The sequence below is a fragment of the Elephantulus edwardii genome, unplaced genomic scaffold, assembly GCF_000299155.1.
Source record: "Elephantulus edwardii isolate Elephantulus edwardi_28Jun2011 unplaced genomic scaffold, EleEdw1.0 scaffold00303, whole genome shotgun sequence".
Lineage (NCBI taxonomy): Eukaryota > Metazoa > Chordata > Mammalia > Macroscelidea > Macroscelididae > Elephantulus > Elephantulus edwardii.
The window spans coordinates 473055-490846 of NW_006400053.1; the positions used below are offsets into that span (position 1 = coordinate 473055).

At 45.8% G+C, this 17792-nt stretch overlaps 2 protein-coding genes across 2 annotated transcripts in view; one reads left to right on the forward strand and one right to left on the reverse strand.

The window, feature by feature from the left end:
• Positions 1-1995, forward strand: part of IGF1R (insulin-like growth factor 1 receptor) — a 431767-nt gene extending 429772 nt beyond the window's left edge. Inside the window, exon 22 of the mRNA XM_006900966.1 lies at positions 1614-1995. Coding sequence (XP_006901028.1) covers positions 1614-1995 — 382 coding nt within the window. The remainder of the gene's footprint in view (positions 1-1613) is intronic.
• A 9787-nt stretch (positions 1996-11782) lies between these two features.
• On the reverse strand, positions 11783-12584 carry LOC102864160. The gene is made up of 2 exons (XM_006900967.1): positions 12137-12584; positions 11783-12015 (listed from the first exon to the last, which is right to left on the reverse strand). Exons 1-2 carry the CDS (start codon positions 12582-12584, stop codon positions 11783-11785), a joined length of 681 nt encoding a protein of 226 aa, XP_006901029.1.
• Positions 12585-17792: the final 5208 nt, after the last annotated feature.

Consider the following 17792-nt stretch of genomic DNA (forward strand, 5'->3'; position numbering starts at 1 on the left):
TAATAAAATTTAATTTAGAAAAATTTAAAAAAAGAAAGTAACCCCCAAATGAATGGGCATGGCTATTCCAATAAAACTGATTTGTCAACCAACTTTGGCCCCGCTGACATTTGCTGGCCTCTGCTATAGAACACTGACTGCAGGTGGGCCTCAGCCCTGCCTTTTCCCACCCTTCCCATGTGTCCCTCTGGCTTGACATCACACTGCTCTGTCCCCTCAGGCAGCGCAGCTGGCTCTGCTTTAGGATCTCTTCAGACTAGCTGGCCTGATTGCTGGGCTCCTGGTGCCATAGGAAAGCAGGTGCTCTGCTGACCAAGTGGTCAGTCTGACAGAAATCTGGCTGTCTATTTGAGGTGGTTTGAGCTTCCTAGATACGGCAGGTCCATTTGGCCATTTTTTGTTTCCAGCCAGAATTTTTAAAACAATAATTTTCAATAAAACAGAACAATAATTTTGTTTTCTGTTCCACACGAGAGAGAGAGTACTGTATCCATGCTCTGGGGACAGCCTGGGTGTGCTGTATGCCCTTTTTTGTTTTGAAGACCTTTTTAGCTGGAGCTCCTTGTGCCGAGTTGATAGGAGCATCCACTCCTTGTGCACCTGTTCTGAGCTTCTATCACAGTTCAGGTCCAGGAAGCTGACTGCACCAGCACCGGACTGCCTTTCCCCTCTGAAGCCGCCTGCTCTCCTAAACAGTCACTAATTGCTGGAAAGACCCTGTGTCCCACAGGACTCTGGGGGTTTGGTAAAGTTTTTCAGCCAAATGTCACCACAGTCCAGCTGGCAAGGCCAGGATCAGTGTGGTTTCCCCCTGCTCTGCACACAGATAAGTACTCTGTGGCTTTGGATCTACTCTGGGACTCTAATACTGACTGTGTGGCCCCACACAGTGCTCCAGCGGGCTTGAAGAGCTACGTTAAGACCAGAAACAACTCCTGCTCTGAGATATGCTCCTTTTTTATTGCCTGGGTCCTCAGCCTCTCTACCAGGCCCGCCTCTGCCTTTGAGAGGCAGCAGGGAAACAGTAGTTGTTGAGTATTGTTGAGTTGGAACTGACTCACAGCTGACCCTCCAGCAGATTTTCAGAGGCAGTAAATTGCATGGAAGGAGATTGCCCATCTTTCTTCCACAGACAGCTAGTAGATTCGAGCACCATGCCTTTGGGTTGGCAGCACAACTCCTTACCGCTAAGGCACCAGAAATCCCTAGAAATAGTAGAGGTGAGATGTAAAGAGATCAGAGTCAGGAAAGCTGTAGTCTCTAACCGACTTTGTTGGTGTGAAGCCTGAGGCTGCCTGCAATCAAAGTCTTAGTCAGTATGGAGCTATTTCATTATACTTCTTAGCACTGCCACCTTAAATGATGCATGTAGGAGGGTTTGGGTTTCCTGCTATTGGGAGTCCCAGGTCAGGTGAGTGGAAAGGTGGGACATAAAATGGTAGAAGCTGAGGGCTCCTGTAGTCCCTCAGTCTGGGCAGGGCTTTAAAGGGAGCACGAGGTTACTGTTATTCCCGCTGTACATCTCTCTGGTCGGGAGACCGCACAGGTGGGCTGCTTTGCCAGTCACTCCTTTCCTTCAGGGCTCATCTCTCTCTTTCTCTCTGTTCACTCAGGTTTGAGCTGATGCGCATGTGCTGGCAGTACAACCCCAAAATGAGGCCTTCCTTCCTAGAGATCATCAGCAGCATCAAAGATGAGATGGAACCTGGCTTCCGGGAAGTCTCCTTCTACTACAGTGAGGAGAACAAGCCCCCTGAACCAGAGGAGCTGGATCTGGAGCCGGAGAACATGGAGAGTGTGCCCCTGGACCCATCTGCATCCTCCTCCTCGCTCCCGCTGCCGGACAGACACTCAGGACACAAGGCGGAGAATGGCCCGGGCCCTGGCGTGCTGGTTCTCCGAGCCAGCTTCGACGAGAGGCAGCCCTACGCACACATGAATGGGGGCCGCAAGAACGAACGAGCCCTGCCCCTGCCCCAGTCATCCACCTGCTGATCCTCAATCTCAAACCCCGTGCAGACCACAACACGGGTGCACACTCAGAAACAGGGTGGGCGGAGGAAGACAACACATTAACAATAGATTCAAAGCCTCCGTACCTCAGTGGATCTTCAGAGCTGCCATTGCTGCCCATGGGAGATGGCTTCTCTTCATAAACACATTTGAGATGTTCTTTTTTCCAGTATGCAAGCAGCTTTTTATTTCCCCAACTCTTTGACACGGCCTTTAAGAACCTTAATGACAATGCTAATAGCACCAGAGCACCTGTGAGCCCACCGGCCTTGCTCTCTGCTCTCTGTCCCTGTCTCTTTCTCATTGTCTCTCTCTAATGCATTTCTCTTTCTCTGCTTCACAATGAAAATGCATTTGCCACACATCTAGCTGTGACATCAGGTTCACAGGTCCTCATGGCACCCAGCCTCCCATCAGCACTTGCCTGACACTGTAGGCTTTTATCAAAACCGGTGAAGAATGCATTTTTTAACACCGTCTTTGGCCTTTTGAAGAATCTACCGAATTTTTGAAACGGCCATCATTCATCCAAGTTTACCATTTTAACGCTGCCAAATTTTGCCCAAATCCAGAGCTTTCTCCCTTACAGCCCCACACTAATTTTCTTCCCAGAGGCATAGAGAGGGCATATTTTAGAAATATGTTAGTGATGCCTCCATACATGATCATTAACTGGTGGACATTTAAGTCTCATGTCCAGGAGTGACCTGACGGCTTTGGCTAGCTTGCTTTTAAGGGGAACTGGGCATAAATGGGGCGGGCTTTCAGATAAGATGAGGAGGAGCTGAAATGGCTTCCCTACCTTACTTCCCCACATCCCAGTCCCCAGAAGTTGTGGAGCAAAGGAGCCCTTTCAAGAGCTGGAGACCTGGCCTTTGAGCAAAAACCGCTCCCATGCAGTCTGCCCTCAGCCCTGCAGGCTGCAGGAAAACCGACAGGAAGGGGCTCTCAGCGGCTCAGCCCAGCAACTGTGTACAGGTTTGCAAGGAAGAAATTCAAAACCACCCCAATACGAAGAAAAGCAGTAAATGGACTCAAGCATTCTAAGCTTCATTGACATTTTCTCTGTTACTAGGACTTCACGGCTCTTACAGTTCTATGTTCGAGCATGAAACATTTACATACACATCGTCTTTAATGTCACTTTTATAACTTTTTTTATGGTTCAGATAGTCATCTATACGTCTGTACAGGAAAAAAAAAGCTGCTATTTTTTTGTTCTTTATCTTTGTGGATCTAATCTATGAAAACTTTCAGGTCTGCCCTTTCCCTTTCTGCTTACTCCAAGAAACTTCTTATGCTTTGTACTTGAGTGTGTCACTTTCTCCTCTTTTTCCGTAACTGAGACTTATCTACACAATTTGCCATGAACTGTCTGATGCCTTTTTATAAACACGTCCTCCTCTTCCTGCCCTGGTAGTTGTTTTCTAGCCCATAGGCTCTGTGGGCATGAGGTTGGTAAGGGAACAGATGGGAACACGGAGTCCATGCCACCCTCCCTTGGAGGGTCCTGCCTGGCTGGCCGAGTGCCATCTTTCCTTGCTGACTCTCACAGCCTTTGAGTGTATTCCAGGAGGAGACAAGACACAAACTCAGGTCAGGAGGTAAAAAGGTGCCGTTTTTGCACATCCTTGTTCAATGTTTCTGGCCACCATTGTTGAAAAATCTCACCTCTTTCTCTCACCTTTGTTTTGGTTGTGACACATTTTAATTCTTGGGTACAACAGCAGTTTAACTGCAGTCACTAGGCATTTAGGTCCCTCCATCTCATGAGAATCAACTCTGCATCAAGGGTGTAGCTGTGTGGGCCGACAGGCCCCTTGGTGGCTTCTGCCACTGGCCCTCACTTGGCCTCATCTGTCTTCCAGGAGCTGTCTGGGCACCCCGGCATGGCAGAATGGCATAGGCCCAGGTAACAGTCCCAGAGGTGTTGGCACAAGCCCTCCTGATGATACTGGACGTGAGGTCAGGGCAGGGCACAAGAGGGCCAGAGCCCTTGCTTGTTGCTGTCCCTTTTGGCCAGGATTCAAAGCAGGGCAAGGCTTATTTCACTTTTGTTTTTAGCACCTCTCAGCAGAGTGCTGACAACGCAGAGGTTGCTTCTTGGATGGAAATATTTTGACTGTGCGAGTTAAGAACAAAGCTGATGATTGCTACTTGTGAATGTGGAGGCAACACAGAAGAGAAGTGCCAGCCTTCAGCCTGTCCACAGCCTCAGCCCCATTACACCTTTAGCCTCTGATCTGTAGGAGTTTTCTTTTGTGATGTCAGCCCCCACCCGTGTAGAGAAGCTCTGTTAGCATCTATATACTGAGCAAAGGTTCTTTCGTATGTGTAAGATGAGACAGTTTTTACATTTTTTTTCCAAACATGTATCTACCTCTTATTTTGTCTATACATACAGATTCAAGTCTGCATCTCTGCTTTCTCAGCACCTGACAGTATGCCATTGATACTGGTAACCTCAACCTTGCACAGGTCACACCAGGTGAAGGGAAAACTAGCCAGTGGCCTGAGGGCAAAGCCACACTCCAGCTCATCTCTTCACTCATTTCTAGAAGGCTTGCCTTTTTCTAAATGCTGCAGCTTTGGTTGCTTTTGCGTTTTTCCTAACAGGGTCAGAGGCAATGTGGTGTTGGGGTTTTCCTTCTCTCAGCCTGGTGGTCCCAGAGTCCAGGCCACCCTGCATTTGGCAGGAAGGCCCAGGAGAGCTCAAAGTAGAGAAACCAGATGGCCATCCTGTGCTGTCTTTGAAGCAGAGTCCCTTACACAGATTGAATGAGGAATGAGAGTTCTTGAAGGAAAAGCTGGATGAGGACAGGAAAGGGTACTAGTGGCTCTGTTAATTCCCTGTGCAAGTTGGCAGTGTCGGGTTCCTGCTCTCAGCCACTCCTGACACGCCCTGGGCCAGGGTCTGCAGGGAAGGCCCCTTGCCTCTGTTAAGCTCAAAGGTGTAACCATGCTGTTGATACGGGCACATGGCTCCTCATCGTTCTAAGGGACAGCACAGATGTTCCTGGCAAAACGGAGAAGCAAAGACCCTTCTCCCTCTCCACACTCTTCTCTCAGTTATACCCTCACCTTCTCTCTCCCTCACAGGGAGAACAAAGAACCTTCTGGATGGACAGGGCTGTTGGGCATGTGGAGCCACCCCACACAGCTCTGTCCTGCTGCTCATAGAAGGGGGAAGGTGCTTCTCTAATGCTAGCAGTTGCTCTTAAAGGCCTTGAGAATGAAATCTGGAGAATGCCTATGGGTGATTGTCCCAAAGCATGTTCCTTTAAATCTCAGCTCTGCCGGCAGCTCAGGAGCCCTGTCCCCTACTGGGATCTGAAGGCAATAGAGAAACATTGATCAGGGGTTCTGTTTCCAGGCTGTTGTGACCTCTCCCTTCTTTTGCACATAGATACCAGTTTCCACAACTGGATTTCTACAGAGCATTCAGCTGGTTATAAGGGTTTTATTTAAACTGTCCAAGTTGGTGTAATTTTGTTTTTGTCTTCTGTAGGTGGGTTTTCCTTAAGTAGGAAGAAAACACTCCCAGTGCAGTACCCATCATACCAACTGCTTCAGAAACATTTGCGCTGGTATGGTCGCTTCCTGGACCAGATTGCCCTCCTTGGCTATGCCAAGGCAACATCCAGGCACAGCTCTGGCTTGCTTCTATACTGATTTTCACACCTCTTTTTGATTTTTCTTTTTGTTATGCTCCAAATTATTTTCTAAATCTGAGTTGTAGCATTTTCCATGCAACCTCCTGCCAGGAGATCACACTGCTTCAAGTGACACAAACCACTGAAGCCCATCATTGACCGGATGTGAGTGTGACAACATCACCCACAGCCCTGCCCAGGACAAGGGCTGGTTTATCATGATGACGTTGTCGAACCTGAGCTGGGGGAGGCCTGGGCCATTTTGGTCCCCTAGGTGGGACAACAGGACGCTGGCATTTGACATGTGGGCAGAATGAGCTGCTTTCTTGGAAGATTGCAGCTAGTACTGGCCTCTTGTCCAGTTGATTTCTTAGGACTGAAAAACATCAGTGGTAGGAAAAGTGGCTTAATGAACTCGAAGACTCGTGATTGTGGAACTACCAATGGCAGAGGGCTTGGCACAACAGACATGTTTCAGTTGAGATGACAGATTCTAAGCCAGTCTGTTGCAATGGAGCCTCTTTCTCGGCAGCTACCTCTGTCTGCTGGTGGTCATATGCTATTTGGGAGACTGCAAAGGCAAGTCACTGAGCTCAGCCCAGTGAGAAGGCCAGGTGCTGGGCCAAGGTCTTCAGAGTGCTACTGGAGTACCCAGACAGTACTGAAGGCAACCCCTTTCTCAAACAGGGTGCCCCCCAGTACATGCCATGCCATGCCTTGGCCCATTTTAGCATTGTGTTTAAGATTTGAGATTTGATCTTTTGTTAGTGTTAACTTTTTGTTTGTCCGCTGTTTTTCTTTTCCTGGGCCAAGCAGCATTAGGAAACAGAGACCAGCAATCCACTCGTTCAGCATGAGTGATCGAAGTCAAATTTTCTTACTCTACTCTGAAGTAATTGGTGGTAAAATGAAATTGTCAAGAGAGAAATGTTGCTTATATTGAACCTCTGATGCCAGAGATGCTGAAGATACAGACTTTGCACAGGCCAGAGTGTTTGATGTTGGCCTTCAGCTTAGCCGACAGTGCTTCCTGATGAGGGAATGACCAGGTAGTAGAAAGCATTGTAACAGAGATTATGCATGACAAGAAGAATTTTGAGAAGGGTACAGGACTTGGAAGAAGTGTGGGCACATCTTTTTTAACTTGATGGTTTCTGATGGTAACAAACCAATGAAAATTTTATTTCAACAAATATGCCCATCATCCTACTTTGGAAACAGGAGTTAAGTCAAATTGCTCCGAGAATATGAACATCAAAATTGTCAGTTCTGGAACATAGCGTTAGGGTTTGGTTTGGTTTGGTTTTTATAAGAATATAATGCCTACTCGTGTGTATGCCTACATTTGTGTGTCTGCATCTTTTTGGTAAACATTGTTTTAATTAGTCACTCATTAGCATTTTCCATAGGGCTCTTCAGTCCAGTAGATTACGGGTAGTCAGTTGACGAAGATCTGGTTTACACGAACTAATTAAACGTTTCATTGCATTTTTGTAAGAACATAGAATAATTTTATGAGACATTTGTAGTTTATAATTGCTGAAAATAATTTAAAGACACTTTTTTTCCTTCTTTGTGCAAATGTGTATTCGTGAATCTTTTTTTTTTTTAAATACACTGCTTTACTAGCTAGCTTTACAGTATGCCAAAAAAAGGTTGGGTGGTTTTTGTTTTCCCTTGGCCCAAGCTGTTCTTTCCCCTTATCTTTTGTGCCCTAGTTTATAACAAAGGAATGATGATTTATGAAGTAGGTCTGTATCTTCAGTATCTTGGTCGTCCAGAACCTTCTGGTTGGGAAGGGAGTCATCTTTTATTAAGTCATGTTCCTTTGGAATATAACTATTTTAACAGACTGAAAAAACATCATTGACCTTGGAAGTAGCAGCGGTGGTGCAGCCCAGTGGGCATGGCACTCTTTGGCATCCATTCACTGGGTTTGGTTGGTGTGGTCATCACCTGGTGCCACAAGGTGGCACGGCCAAGTTTCCCACTATGACCAAAGCATGCAGATATCTCACAAAAGAGAATTCTGATGCTTACAAGCCTCACATCCTGATTTATGCTTTTTTATAAGAAAAAGAGACACTTTATTTTTATTTAAGGTAGAACACCGAAAATACATTTTCCAGTCCTTTTAAAACTACACTTAATTTTTTTTTCCATGTTTAAATCACTTTCTTCTAGCTCCCCCCAAATTACTGGCCATGTTCATAGAACTTCACAAAATTCCTAACCTTAGAAACTTCTAGATGCTTTGCACCAAATAGAAGAAAGGTCCAGACCCATTTGTTTGTAGCTTTTCATCCAAATGTTTGGTGTTGCGCAGACATGTCTCCAGATGAACAGCCTGTGGAAACACCTGTCTGCTCACTAAACCAGAGAGATAGAGGTGAGAGGCTTGCCAGAGTCTGTCTACCTCTGGTACAGAAATTAAACCAGAAGGCATGGTGGAATGGATGCATCACAGATAATACTATTTGAGTGTGGTTTTTGTTTGAAAAATGTTTTTCAAAAAAAATAAAAAGTTTTTTTAAAGGTAATAATAACATGGTCAATTTGTTACATGATTTTCTGTGTATAAATTATTCTTAAAAAATTCCTGTGTTTATATATTAAAAAATCAGTAGATTTAAAAATTAAAAATGTTTTTGTATATTCTGTTGTAAGATTTATTCCTATTATTGCAATATACTCTGGATTCTTTACATTATTAAAAAAAAGAAAATTTGAAAAAAAATTGTCTATTTTGAATGGCTGAAGCTAAGGCAACTTTAGTTTCTCTTACTCTGCTTTTTTCTAGTAGTTAAAGCACTACATGATTTAAGTTAAATAAAGGAATTCTGTATGTACTTCTTATGTCCATTTGTCTCCTTCCCTGTGCCTTTTCTGGAAGCATGTACTTCTACATGGGAAGAAGCATGTACTTCTCCAAGGGAAGCTGAGCCTTGAGCCGACACCACCCAGCGGGACGTGCACTGGGGCTGGCTCGGCTGAATGCCCTCTGTGTGCACACTCCAGGTGGAGTCTGCAGAGCTGACCTTACTAAAGCAGCTCGCAGAAAACAGAAAAATAGAGGCATGGCATTTCATTTTTTCCTGATATGTGGACATGACTAGTCAAGCAGGTTTCATCTTCTTGTTTCCACTTGCACGTTGGAGCCTCCTAGCTGCCATGTCTACCTCCATGGATGCAGGTGAGGACCCACATGTAGCTGAATGGAAAAGGGTCCTCTATAGCTGGTGGCAGCCAGGTGTCCCCTCCATACCAGGCCTGGTATGGGAGTGCGTGCCTGACAGATTACCCATCAGCAAGGGAAGCATGGGTTTATTTGGGCTTAGTGCTAATCTGTAGTGAACAATTCCACATTTAACCACATCAAATGTGCTGCTTTCTGGGCATGACTGGTACCTGTCTCCCAACCCCAAAGTGCCATCATACAGAATTAAAGATGTTTTTCAAATGTGCATGCCCTGACTGGGACAGCAAACCCAGTAAGCACATAAACTCAGGCTTGCTTGTGTTTGCACATCTGAAAGAAACAGTTTCACGTGTCAAAGGATGTGGTATAAAGCATATGAAATTATCCCCCATGTATGGGTAAGCACAGTAGAGCTCTTCATCCTTGCTTCCTGGGCAGTGTCCACTGAACCTTAGATGGGCACAAGCTGTAAATGGTGTACGGTCAGACCACATATTTAGCATCAAGAGGACAAGCAGGTCACTAGTATGGGAAGCCATGGCATTGCACAGAGCTGGTTTGATGAAGTTCTTAAAGGAGGGCCTGATCGAAATGTGTTCAAATGCATGCCAAGCAACCTGACCTCACACAAGCACATGTTAGGGGCCTTGCGAAGTGTCCAGAAAATGAGAGCTGTAGCCAGGGGTCTGGGGGTCTCAAGTACAGAGTTGTCCACAGTGGGCGGGGAGACCTGTGTGTGTCCATGGTTGGTGGGTCGACCTGAGTGTCATGTCCACAGTGGGCAAGAGAGACCTGCGTGTGATGCCTGCTTGCCTGGCTCACTTTCACCTGCCTTTTTTTTCCCCCAAATGAGTTTCAATTCAGAAAGGGAATACAACATATTTCAAATTCTCAGGACCATACTTACTGGAGACATCAAGATCAACTGGCATTAACAGTTCACAATGTTCTACCTACTTTTCTGAGTATCAACTAGGGTCCTCAAAGCATGTAAGTCTCTCCCCATTCAGAACCAATATGAGTGAGGAAAAACAGTCCATAGGACTCTGTTGGACCACATGGTCTGTGGTCTCTGTTCCTGGAGTCCAGAACTAGCCTGGTTACCACTACTCACTGTTCTGAAAGGAATCTCAGCAGATGGGGAGAAACTTTGGAGGGGAAATGCAATCATAAAAGAATTTTGAGACTGATAGAATCCCGAGAATGATGACCTTTAATCACCCACCAGGCCTGGAACTGGAATCCCTACCATGACAATTTTGAGCTAAACAGTAGACTGACAGGGCCTATGAAGCATGTATTAACACCACAGAGGAGCACGCTCTTTAGAACCACCAACCACACAAGATCTAAAGGGTAGCATCTGCCCAGAGATAAAGATGGGAAGGGATGGGCGGGGGTGGGGGTGGGGTGTGAATTACCTGTGTGGGGCATGCAGTGGGGAATTGTGAAGCATGCTTACATTGTGAGAACTGCCATCAATGTCACGAAACAATGTCTGTGAATTCTTGAATGGGAGACTTATTTTCTCTGTCAGCTTTAATTAAAATTGCAATTAAAAAGGTATTTTTTTTAATTTCCATTCATTCATTGTTGCACTTTTCTCCCTGCCCACCCCTCCCTCCCCCAGTTCGCTTTGAAAAGTAAAAGAAAAATTCCTTCATTGGTATACAATCCCCCCACATCCCCCTCACTGCCCTGAGTACACTGCACTATGCAACCTTAATTCTGGACTCTTGTGATAACCATAATACCCTATCATAAATCGCTTTTAAATTGTTCTCTCCCTCATCTGTTTCAATGCAGTATAGTTTATTCAGTTTTTCTCAGTCTTACCCCAACCCTGATATCAGTTCCATTCTGCAACAATGGCACCATGTAGTATCTGTCCTTTTGTGACTGAGATATTTCACTCAGCATAATGTCCTCCAGGGTCACCCATTTTGAATAATATTGCATGAGTTCCTTGTTTTCAATGCAGCATAGTATTTCATTGTGTGAATATACCACTGCTTCTCTATCCATTAGTTTGTTGATGGGCACTTCGGTTGTTTCCAACTCCTTGCCATTGTGAACAAAGCCATAATAAACATGGGTGTGCATAAAGGGTATGGGGTTGTTTTTTTTAAAAAAAAATAAATCCAAATGCACAAATGCTCTGGTGGCCCAGTTCCTGTTAGATGAATGAATCCTTGCACTGAATGAATGATTATAATGTCATAAAGTGAAAATCATGATCATGTGAGCACTGACACGTAACAAGATATTTCCCAGAACATAACTACTTCCTTGATTTAAAACCCACCATTGTCAGGAGGGGTTCCAGCAGACCTTGGCCCCAGAAAACACTGGACAGATGAAAACTAGGCATGAACAACTTGGCACAGGACCCAATGCCATGTTGGAGCGTTAAAACTAGAGGTTTGAGGGGCTTGCGGTTTTTAAAAGTTGGGAAAAACATTTGCAACAGGAGAGAAACTAAGCCCCACCATAGACTTCTGCTTCAGAGTTGACCTGGACTCCCATGTTGAAGACTCTATGGCCAAAAGCTGCCCAATGGACAAGATACATGAGCATGGAGGCCATAGCACACGGCTCTTGGGACACTCCACTGTCTTCTTTGTGGCCAGTAGGCTGTGGGAGTCCACCTCGGGGGCTTGGCAGGAAGGAGTTTCCATCTCCAAAAGGGACATTACACAGATCATGCCACAGTGTTTCAGGAGTGAAAATACTAAGATTTCTTTTTATTGTCATGAAAACTGTAAGCTGGTTAATCCCTTTCACAGCACTCCTGCTTCTGACAATGATTTCATTTGGGCTAATTCAAAACTTTTTATCTTACATGTAAACTGTTTTACAAGACATTTTTTTAAAGCCTCTCAAAACACAGATGAACTCTGCTCAGGGTTGAAACATCTCATTTTCTCCAAAGGCTCGGGCCTCCGGTGGTTCCTGTGGCTGAGTTTTCTGGAGCCAGGACTGCAGCTTGGGCTTCGCTCATCTCCTTCAATATTGCCAGGACCAGGGCTTGCAAAGCTTTCCCCAGCTGGCTCACAGGGAGGGTGAGGGACAGGGGTGGGATATGAATGAGCACTGCATGCCCATCTCCATGGTGCAGCGACAGGTAGTAGGTGTAATCACAGACATAACCTGCAAAACGCAGAAAGCACCACGTCACTCCTGACCAGCCTCTTAACACCCCAGAAGTGTGAGTGAAAAGGCAAGGCCACATCAATAAGGTGTGCCTGCCACGTGGAGGAAGAACGCTCACCCTCAGCTCGTTGATGCTGGTTAGAAACCAGCTCTGGGTTGACCCTCCAGTGACCCTCAGACACTGTAGACCGCATGAGAGGAGACTGCCCATCTCTCTCCCTTCGAATGGACGGTGGATTTGAACCATTTGTCTCTGGGTTGAATGTAACTCCTTCGCACTTGGCCACCAGAGCTCCCACAGCTTTGATAAAATAACTACACAGAACTAAAATCCGAGAATAGTCACTCCCCGTTAGCTGACCCCCTAACGGCCCGTGGTGGTCACCCGGCAGCAGCCCCGACGAGGAGGACGGCCAGCCTGGCCCTGCCAGGTGCTGCTTCCGAACCCGCCGGCTGGGAGCCGCTTCGGATCCGCCTGGGCTTGACCCAACGCTGGCCAATCCTTGCCTTTCGCTACCCACCTTGCAGCTGCATTGAAACAATCGCTTGCTAACACCCTCTTGCATGGTATTACTTCTGGTGTTTGGGTTTGTCTTTTGGGAGGTGGTGACTCTCATAGGACGAACTTGGCATTTCTCTAGAATTATTATTATTATTATTATTATTATTATTATTATTTATTTTTTTAATGAAACTTTGGTAACGGAAGTTAGTATGGACCTAACAAAATCCTGTTAGAATTTCTTTTAATCTCTCTGGGGAGAGGGGGAATGTTAGTTTTTATTTTATCGAGATATTTGAGGTGTTGTCTTACTGACTTGGTGATACATGGTTCACTGTTATCATCTGGTCCCTTTGCTGTGGGGTTGGTTTGATTGTTCTGGATGTTTGTATCCCTTGAATAGTAACTACATGGGGAAGATAAAACCAGCCAAGCACTCTGAAGGTGAGTCTCCCCACCTCTTCCCCCACATCCTCTTCTTCGGTGCCTCCCCCCTCCCCCCCAGCCAAAATGGCCCACACTGATGTGCCTTCAATGAGCTGTCTTTGTGAGGTGGAAATTCTTCAATCCTCACTAAGAAGGTTGCTTCCTTTGTCCTTTGCTTTTCCTCCTATTTTGTCTCCAAAACTTTCTCCCAGATCTAACTTCATGTTTCCACTTAAGCCATTAGAAACAGATTTAGAAGCTTGAAAACCTGTGGAGATCTCCCTGGGACTGATGGAACTTGGGGATGGGGTTCACTTCAGCCTTCGAACGTCAAAATCAGAATGCTGTAGGTTTACAGTCCTGGGACTCTGCCACTGCTGTTGCCTGCACCCTGCCTCCACCGCTGCCATTACCTGCGGCTGAAGATCTTTCCAGATTCTGGTGATCCTCCATTTTACCTCCCTGTAATCCACTGGCAGCTGAAATGTTCGCAGCTCAAGCTCTGCATCACACCCGAGGCCCAGCTTGGAGAGCACCTGGACAATGAAACAGGGACCTCAGCCGATGTGACAATGAGGGAATCGGAAAACTCAACTTGTGGTCTCAACCTACTCTCAGGGGTCTTCTGAGGCCAAGACACTGTCCTGAGGAGTGGCATTCCCAAAGAGGTGGGAGAGCCCCTGAGGCACAGGTGGCCCAGTTGAGAGTCGGGATGTAATTCCCTGGGGGATGTAGGTGAGTTCTAAGTGGAAGATATAGTCTGCCCAAGTAGAGAGACAGGGGGAAAGTGTGTCAGGCAGAGGAAACACAGAGAATCTGGAGAAAACAAGAGTTTAAAGCTTCTTGGAAGATAATTTAGTGTGGCCAGGAGCTCTCCAGAGTCCCTGGGTGGTTCAAATGATTGACACTTTAGCACCAACTAAAAGTTAGTTTCAACTCACTCAGAGAACCTTAGAAGATATGCCTGTAGGTTTCCTCCAAACCCACTTCCTTGGGATCACTAGAAATCGGGTTGTAATCCTTTTAGCAACTGGATAACAGTTAACATGCCAGTTAGCAAATGGATAACTCTGCATGGAATTGAAGGTTCCTTCCACATGATCTGCACATGGAGAGCAAGCCAATACCCTAGACTATGAGCTGGGTTCCACTGTCTGTGGTGCCATCAACAGAGGTCCTTGGAAGGATAAGCAGCAATTCATAAGAGGTTGTACTGCTGGCCATCAAATACACCAATAATTCTGAAAGAGAAGGTCGGCACTCTCCTCTGGTTCACTTACAGTCTCAGAAACCCACTGAGGGGTCAGCTGTGAACTGGTTCCAATTTGACAGCAATGAGTTTGCAAGGAGCTGAATGGAAGATTTCAAAGGGCAGATGGGGAAGACAAAGCAAAGTATTAAAATGAAATATGCAAAAATCTGGAGTTTGTATCTTGAAAAGGACAAACTTGGTCAGCTTTTCTTAAGTTGAAGGAACTGAAGAACAAGTTTCAGAACAAGCTTTGAATTGCAAAACTTAAGGATACTGAGGGGAAAATGTTGAAGGACCCAGGAAGGATTTAAAAAAAAATTAAGGCAAGCTCTTGGTGGCCTAGTGAGTGGCAAGAAGCTGCACTGCAATCCCAGAGGTGCATGGTTCAAAACCACCAGACTTTCTCCTGGAGAAGGAGGGACAATCTCCTCCTGTACCAGTCAGATATGATTTGACAGTACACACCCACACACATCCACACACAAATAAATAATTTTAAAAAATTTAAAAGATGGAAAGGTACAAAGCCACTGTACCAAAAATAATTGGCTGATGGAGAAGAATTTAATGAAAAAGCATATGCTAAAGAGGCAATGGTGATGAAGGAGGACATTGGAGATCCTCTGAAGGAACTGGTGAAAAACAAAACCCCAGGAACTGATGGTATACCAATTGACATATTTTGATAAACAGATGCTGCCCTGGATGTGCTTACCTGGTTGTGCCAAGAAATCTGGAGGACACAACTACTTGGCCAACTGACTGGAAGAGATCCATATCTATTACCATTCCAAAAAAAGATGACCTGACAGAGTGTTGGAATTATCAAACAATAGCAGGAGTGACATCCACTTCCTAAACCACATACCTCTGGACACTCTATGAACTTGGAGAAATGATGATAGTTGTAGAAAGGCTTCAGGCCTTTTGTTCATGTGTGCATAGTATGTGTGTGTATATATTGTGTGTGCATAGTGTGTGTGTGTATATATATATATATATATATATATATATATAGAGAGAGGGGGGGGGAGAAGTGGGGGCCTTGTATTTAAATATTGATTGGTCCTGAGGGCCTAGTGTTATTATTTTGGAGGAACTCTTCAGTTAATTTGAGGTAATCTGGGTTTGCTGTGAAGCTGAACCTTGCGCCATTGGGGGTCAAATGCCATAATGGCTGCCCATGATGGACAGTGTTTGGTGGAACTCCCAGTTTAAGACTGGTTTGGAAGCAGTAGTGGCATCCACTTTCTAAACCACACGCCTCTGGAAACTCTATGAACCTGGAGAAACGACAATAGTTATAGAAAGGCTTCAGGCCTTTGGTTTATAGGGTCACTATGAGTCGTGCTCAACTCGATGCAATCAACAACAACAACATCACCAATAGGACATGCAAGTAAGATCCTGCTGAAGATTATCCAAAAATGACTGAAACAGTACATCAGCAGAGAACTTCCAGATCTGCAGGCTGGGTTTAGGAGAGGCCATGACACTAGGGACATTATAGCCTATGTTAGATGGATCTTAGCTGAAAGCAGAGGGTAGCAGAGGAATGTGTATCTGTGTTTTATTGACTATGCAAAGGCATTTGACTGTGTGGATAACAATAAACTGTGCCTAACCTTGAGAAGGATGGGAATCCCAGAATGCTTGATTATGCTTATATGAAACCTATACTTGAACCAGGAAGTAGTCATCAGAACAGAGCAAAGAAACATTGCATGATTCAAAATCAGAAAAGGAGTGCATCAGGGATGCATCCTATTCTCATACTTTTTCAATCTACATGTGGAACAGATCCTTTGGGAGGCTGGGCTCTTTGAGGAGGAATGTAGCATCAGGATTGGAGGATGACTCATCAACAACCTGTGTTAAGTAGATGACACAACCTTGCTTGCTAAAACTGAGGAAGACATGAGGTGATTGCTGCAGAAAGTGAAAGAATGAAGTCTTCAATATGGATTGAAGCTCCAATGTTTCTCACCACTGGGCCAATTGGTATCATCTTAATAGATGGAGAAGAAACCAAGATTGTAATAATTACAACTTGCTTGGTTCTACAATAAACACTCTTGGTACCAGCAGTCAGGAATTTAAAAGATTAATTACATTGGGAGAATCTGCTGTCAGGAACCTTTCTAGAGTGCTAAAAATCAATAATGCCAGTCTGCAGACTAAGGTGCACTTGATCCAGGCCATGGTCCTTGTAATTATTTGCTATGCATCAGAGAACTGCATGCAAGTGGCTAATGAGTCAGAGCTAAAGGCAGGGAGATGCGAGAAGAGGCCGAGGGCATCATTGGGCCATTTGAATGTACTGAGTTTGAAGAACCCAAGGTGACCTGGTCCCTTGCTTCTGCTGATCTGTGACTCCCAGACAAATTTCTGGGATACAACCATGGGTATAAATCAGAGGGGTGTGGAACCCACTAAACAACCAAACAGAGGGCAGAGATGAAGAACTATGAGAAAACTCTAGGGTCAGGGAAGCACCACCCTCAAAGACAAGAGAAACAGCACACAGAAGGAAGGAAGGGAAAAAAAAACCAGGAGAGTGGGGTGTAGAAAAGTTTGACAAGGAACCTCGAGGCTGTTGCATCAGCACCAGGGCCTGTGCATGTCACCAAGTTGGTTTCTGTGGGTGCTTTGACACCCTTTCCTAGCATCTTGGATGGATAATCAGTTTAGGTAGTCAAGGACCTGCCCAAAGTCCCCAGTCCAGAGGCTCCAGATCCCTGCTTAGTCCTCAGAGACAGAGCTGTCCCTGGGTCCTGGACCAGATGTGGACCTGCCTGTGCCACTCTCACGTGCTCCAGGCTGGCAAGCTCTGCCTCCTGACACCTCTGCACTGTGCCTGATCACAATTCACTCCATCAGTTCCTGCTTTGTTCTTCTCAGAAAGCCAGTTTTGACACCACCCTCCCCATGCGGAGCCATAGGGCTAATGATGGGAGGAGGAAATGTGGATCAGGTAAGGTAGGCAGCAGCCCTGGCCTTGGGCAGGAAAGATTTGGAAGAAGCCAGCTGAATTTCAGGTGGACTTCACACAGTCAGATAAAGGGGAGCTCTGACCATACCTGAGTTTTAGGATCTTATGACACTATCCTGGGCTCTGGCCTGTGGGAAGAAATGAAGCTCAAAACGTGACCACAACCTACACTTGGGGGTACTCACAGGTCAGGAGATAGGGTTGGGAAACCATCCCTCTGGGCTCACCTTCAGCTCTGTCGTGAGTGAGCAGGTCCTGCCTTAATTAGGGGTGGCTTCTTAGAACGTGAGGTTCTGCAGAGAACCAGTTTTTCTACTCACTGGTGTCTGCATGGGGGCTTCTCCTTGGCTCTGAACAAAGACTCTAGAGAAGGCCCAGAAACAAATTAATAACCCGAGAGTCTACCTCAAAAGCTCTCAAAACCACAGGAAGAGCAATAGATGGCCAGCCACCAAGGAACTCCAGAGGAGCAAACAACGTGTGACCCCAGAGGAGCAATGACTACCCGCCATGCAGCCCGTGCCTGTGTGACCCCCAATACACAGGGTGCTACTGCATAAACCCCCAGCAGCGCCCAAGCCACGCCCTCTACCTCTTGGTGG

What these genes read in the sequence shown, in the direction of transcription:
- LOC102864160 (XM_006900967.1), bottom strand. Translation starts at nt 12,584, where the DNA reads ATGCAAGAGGGTGTTAGCAAGCGATTGTTTCAATGCAGCTGCAAGGTG. An exon ending in CCAGCATCAACGAGCTGAGG is followed by an intron (nt 12,016 to 12,136) that starts GTGAGCGTTCTT and finishes TGCGTTTTGCAG; the next exon opens with GTTATGTCTGTGATTACACC.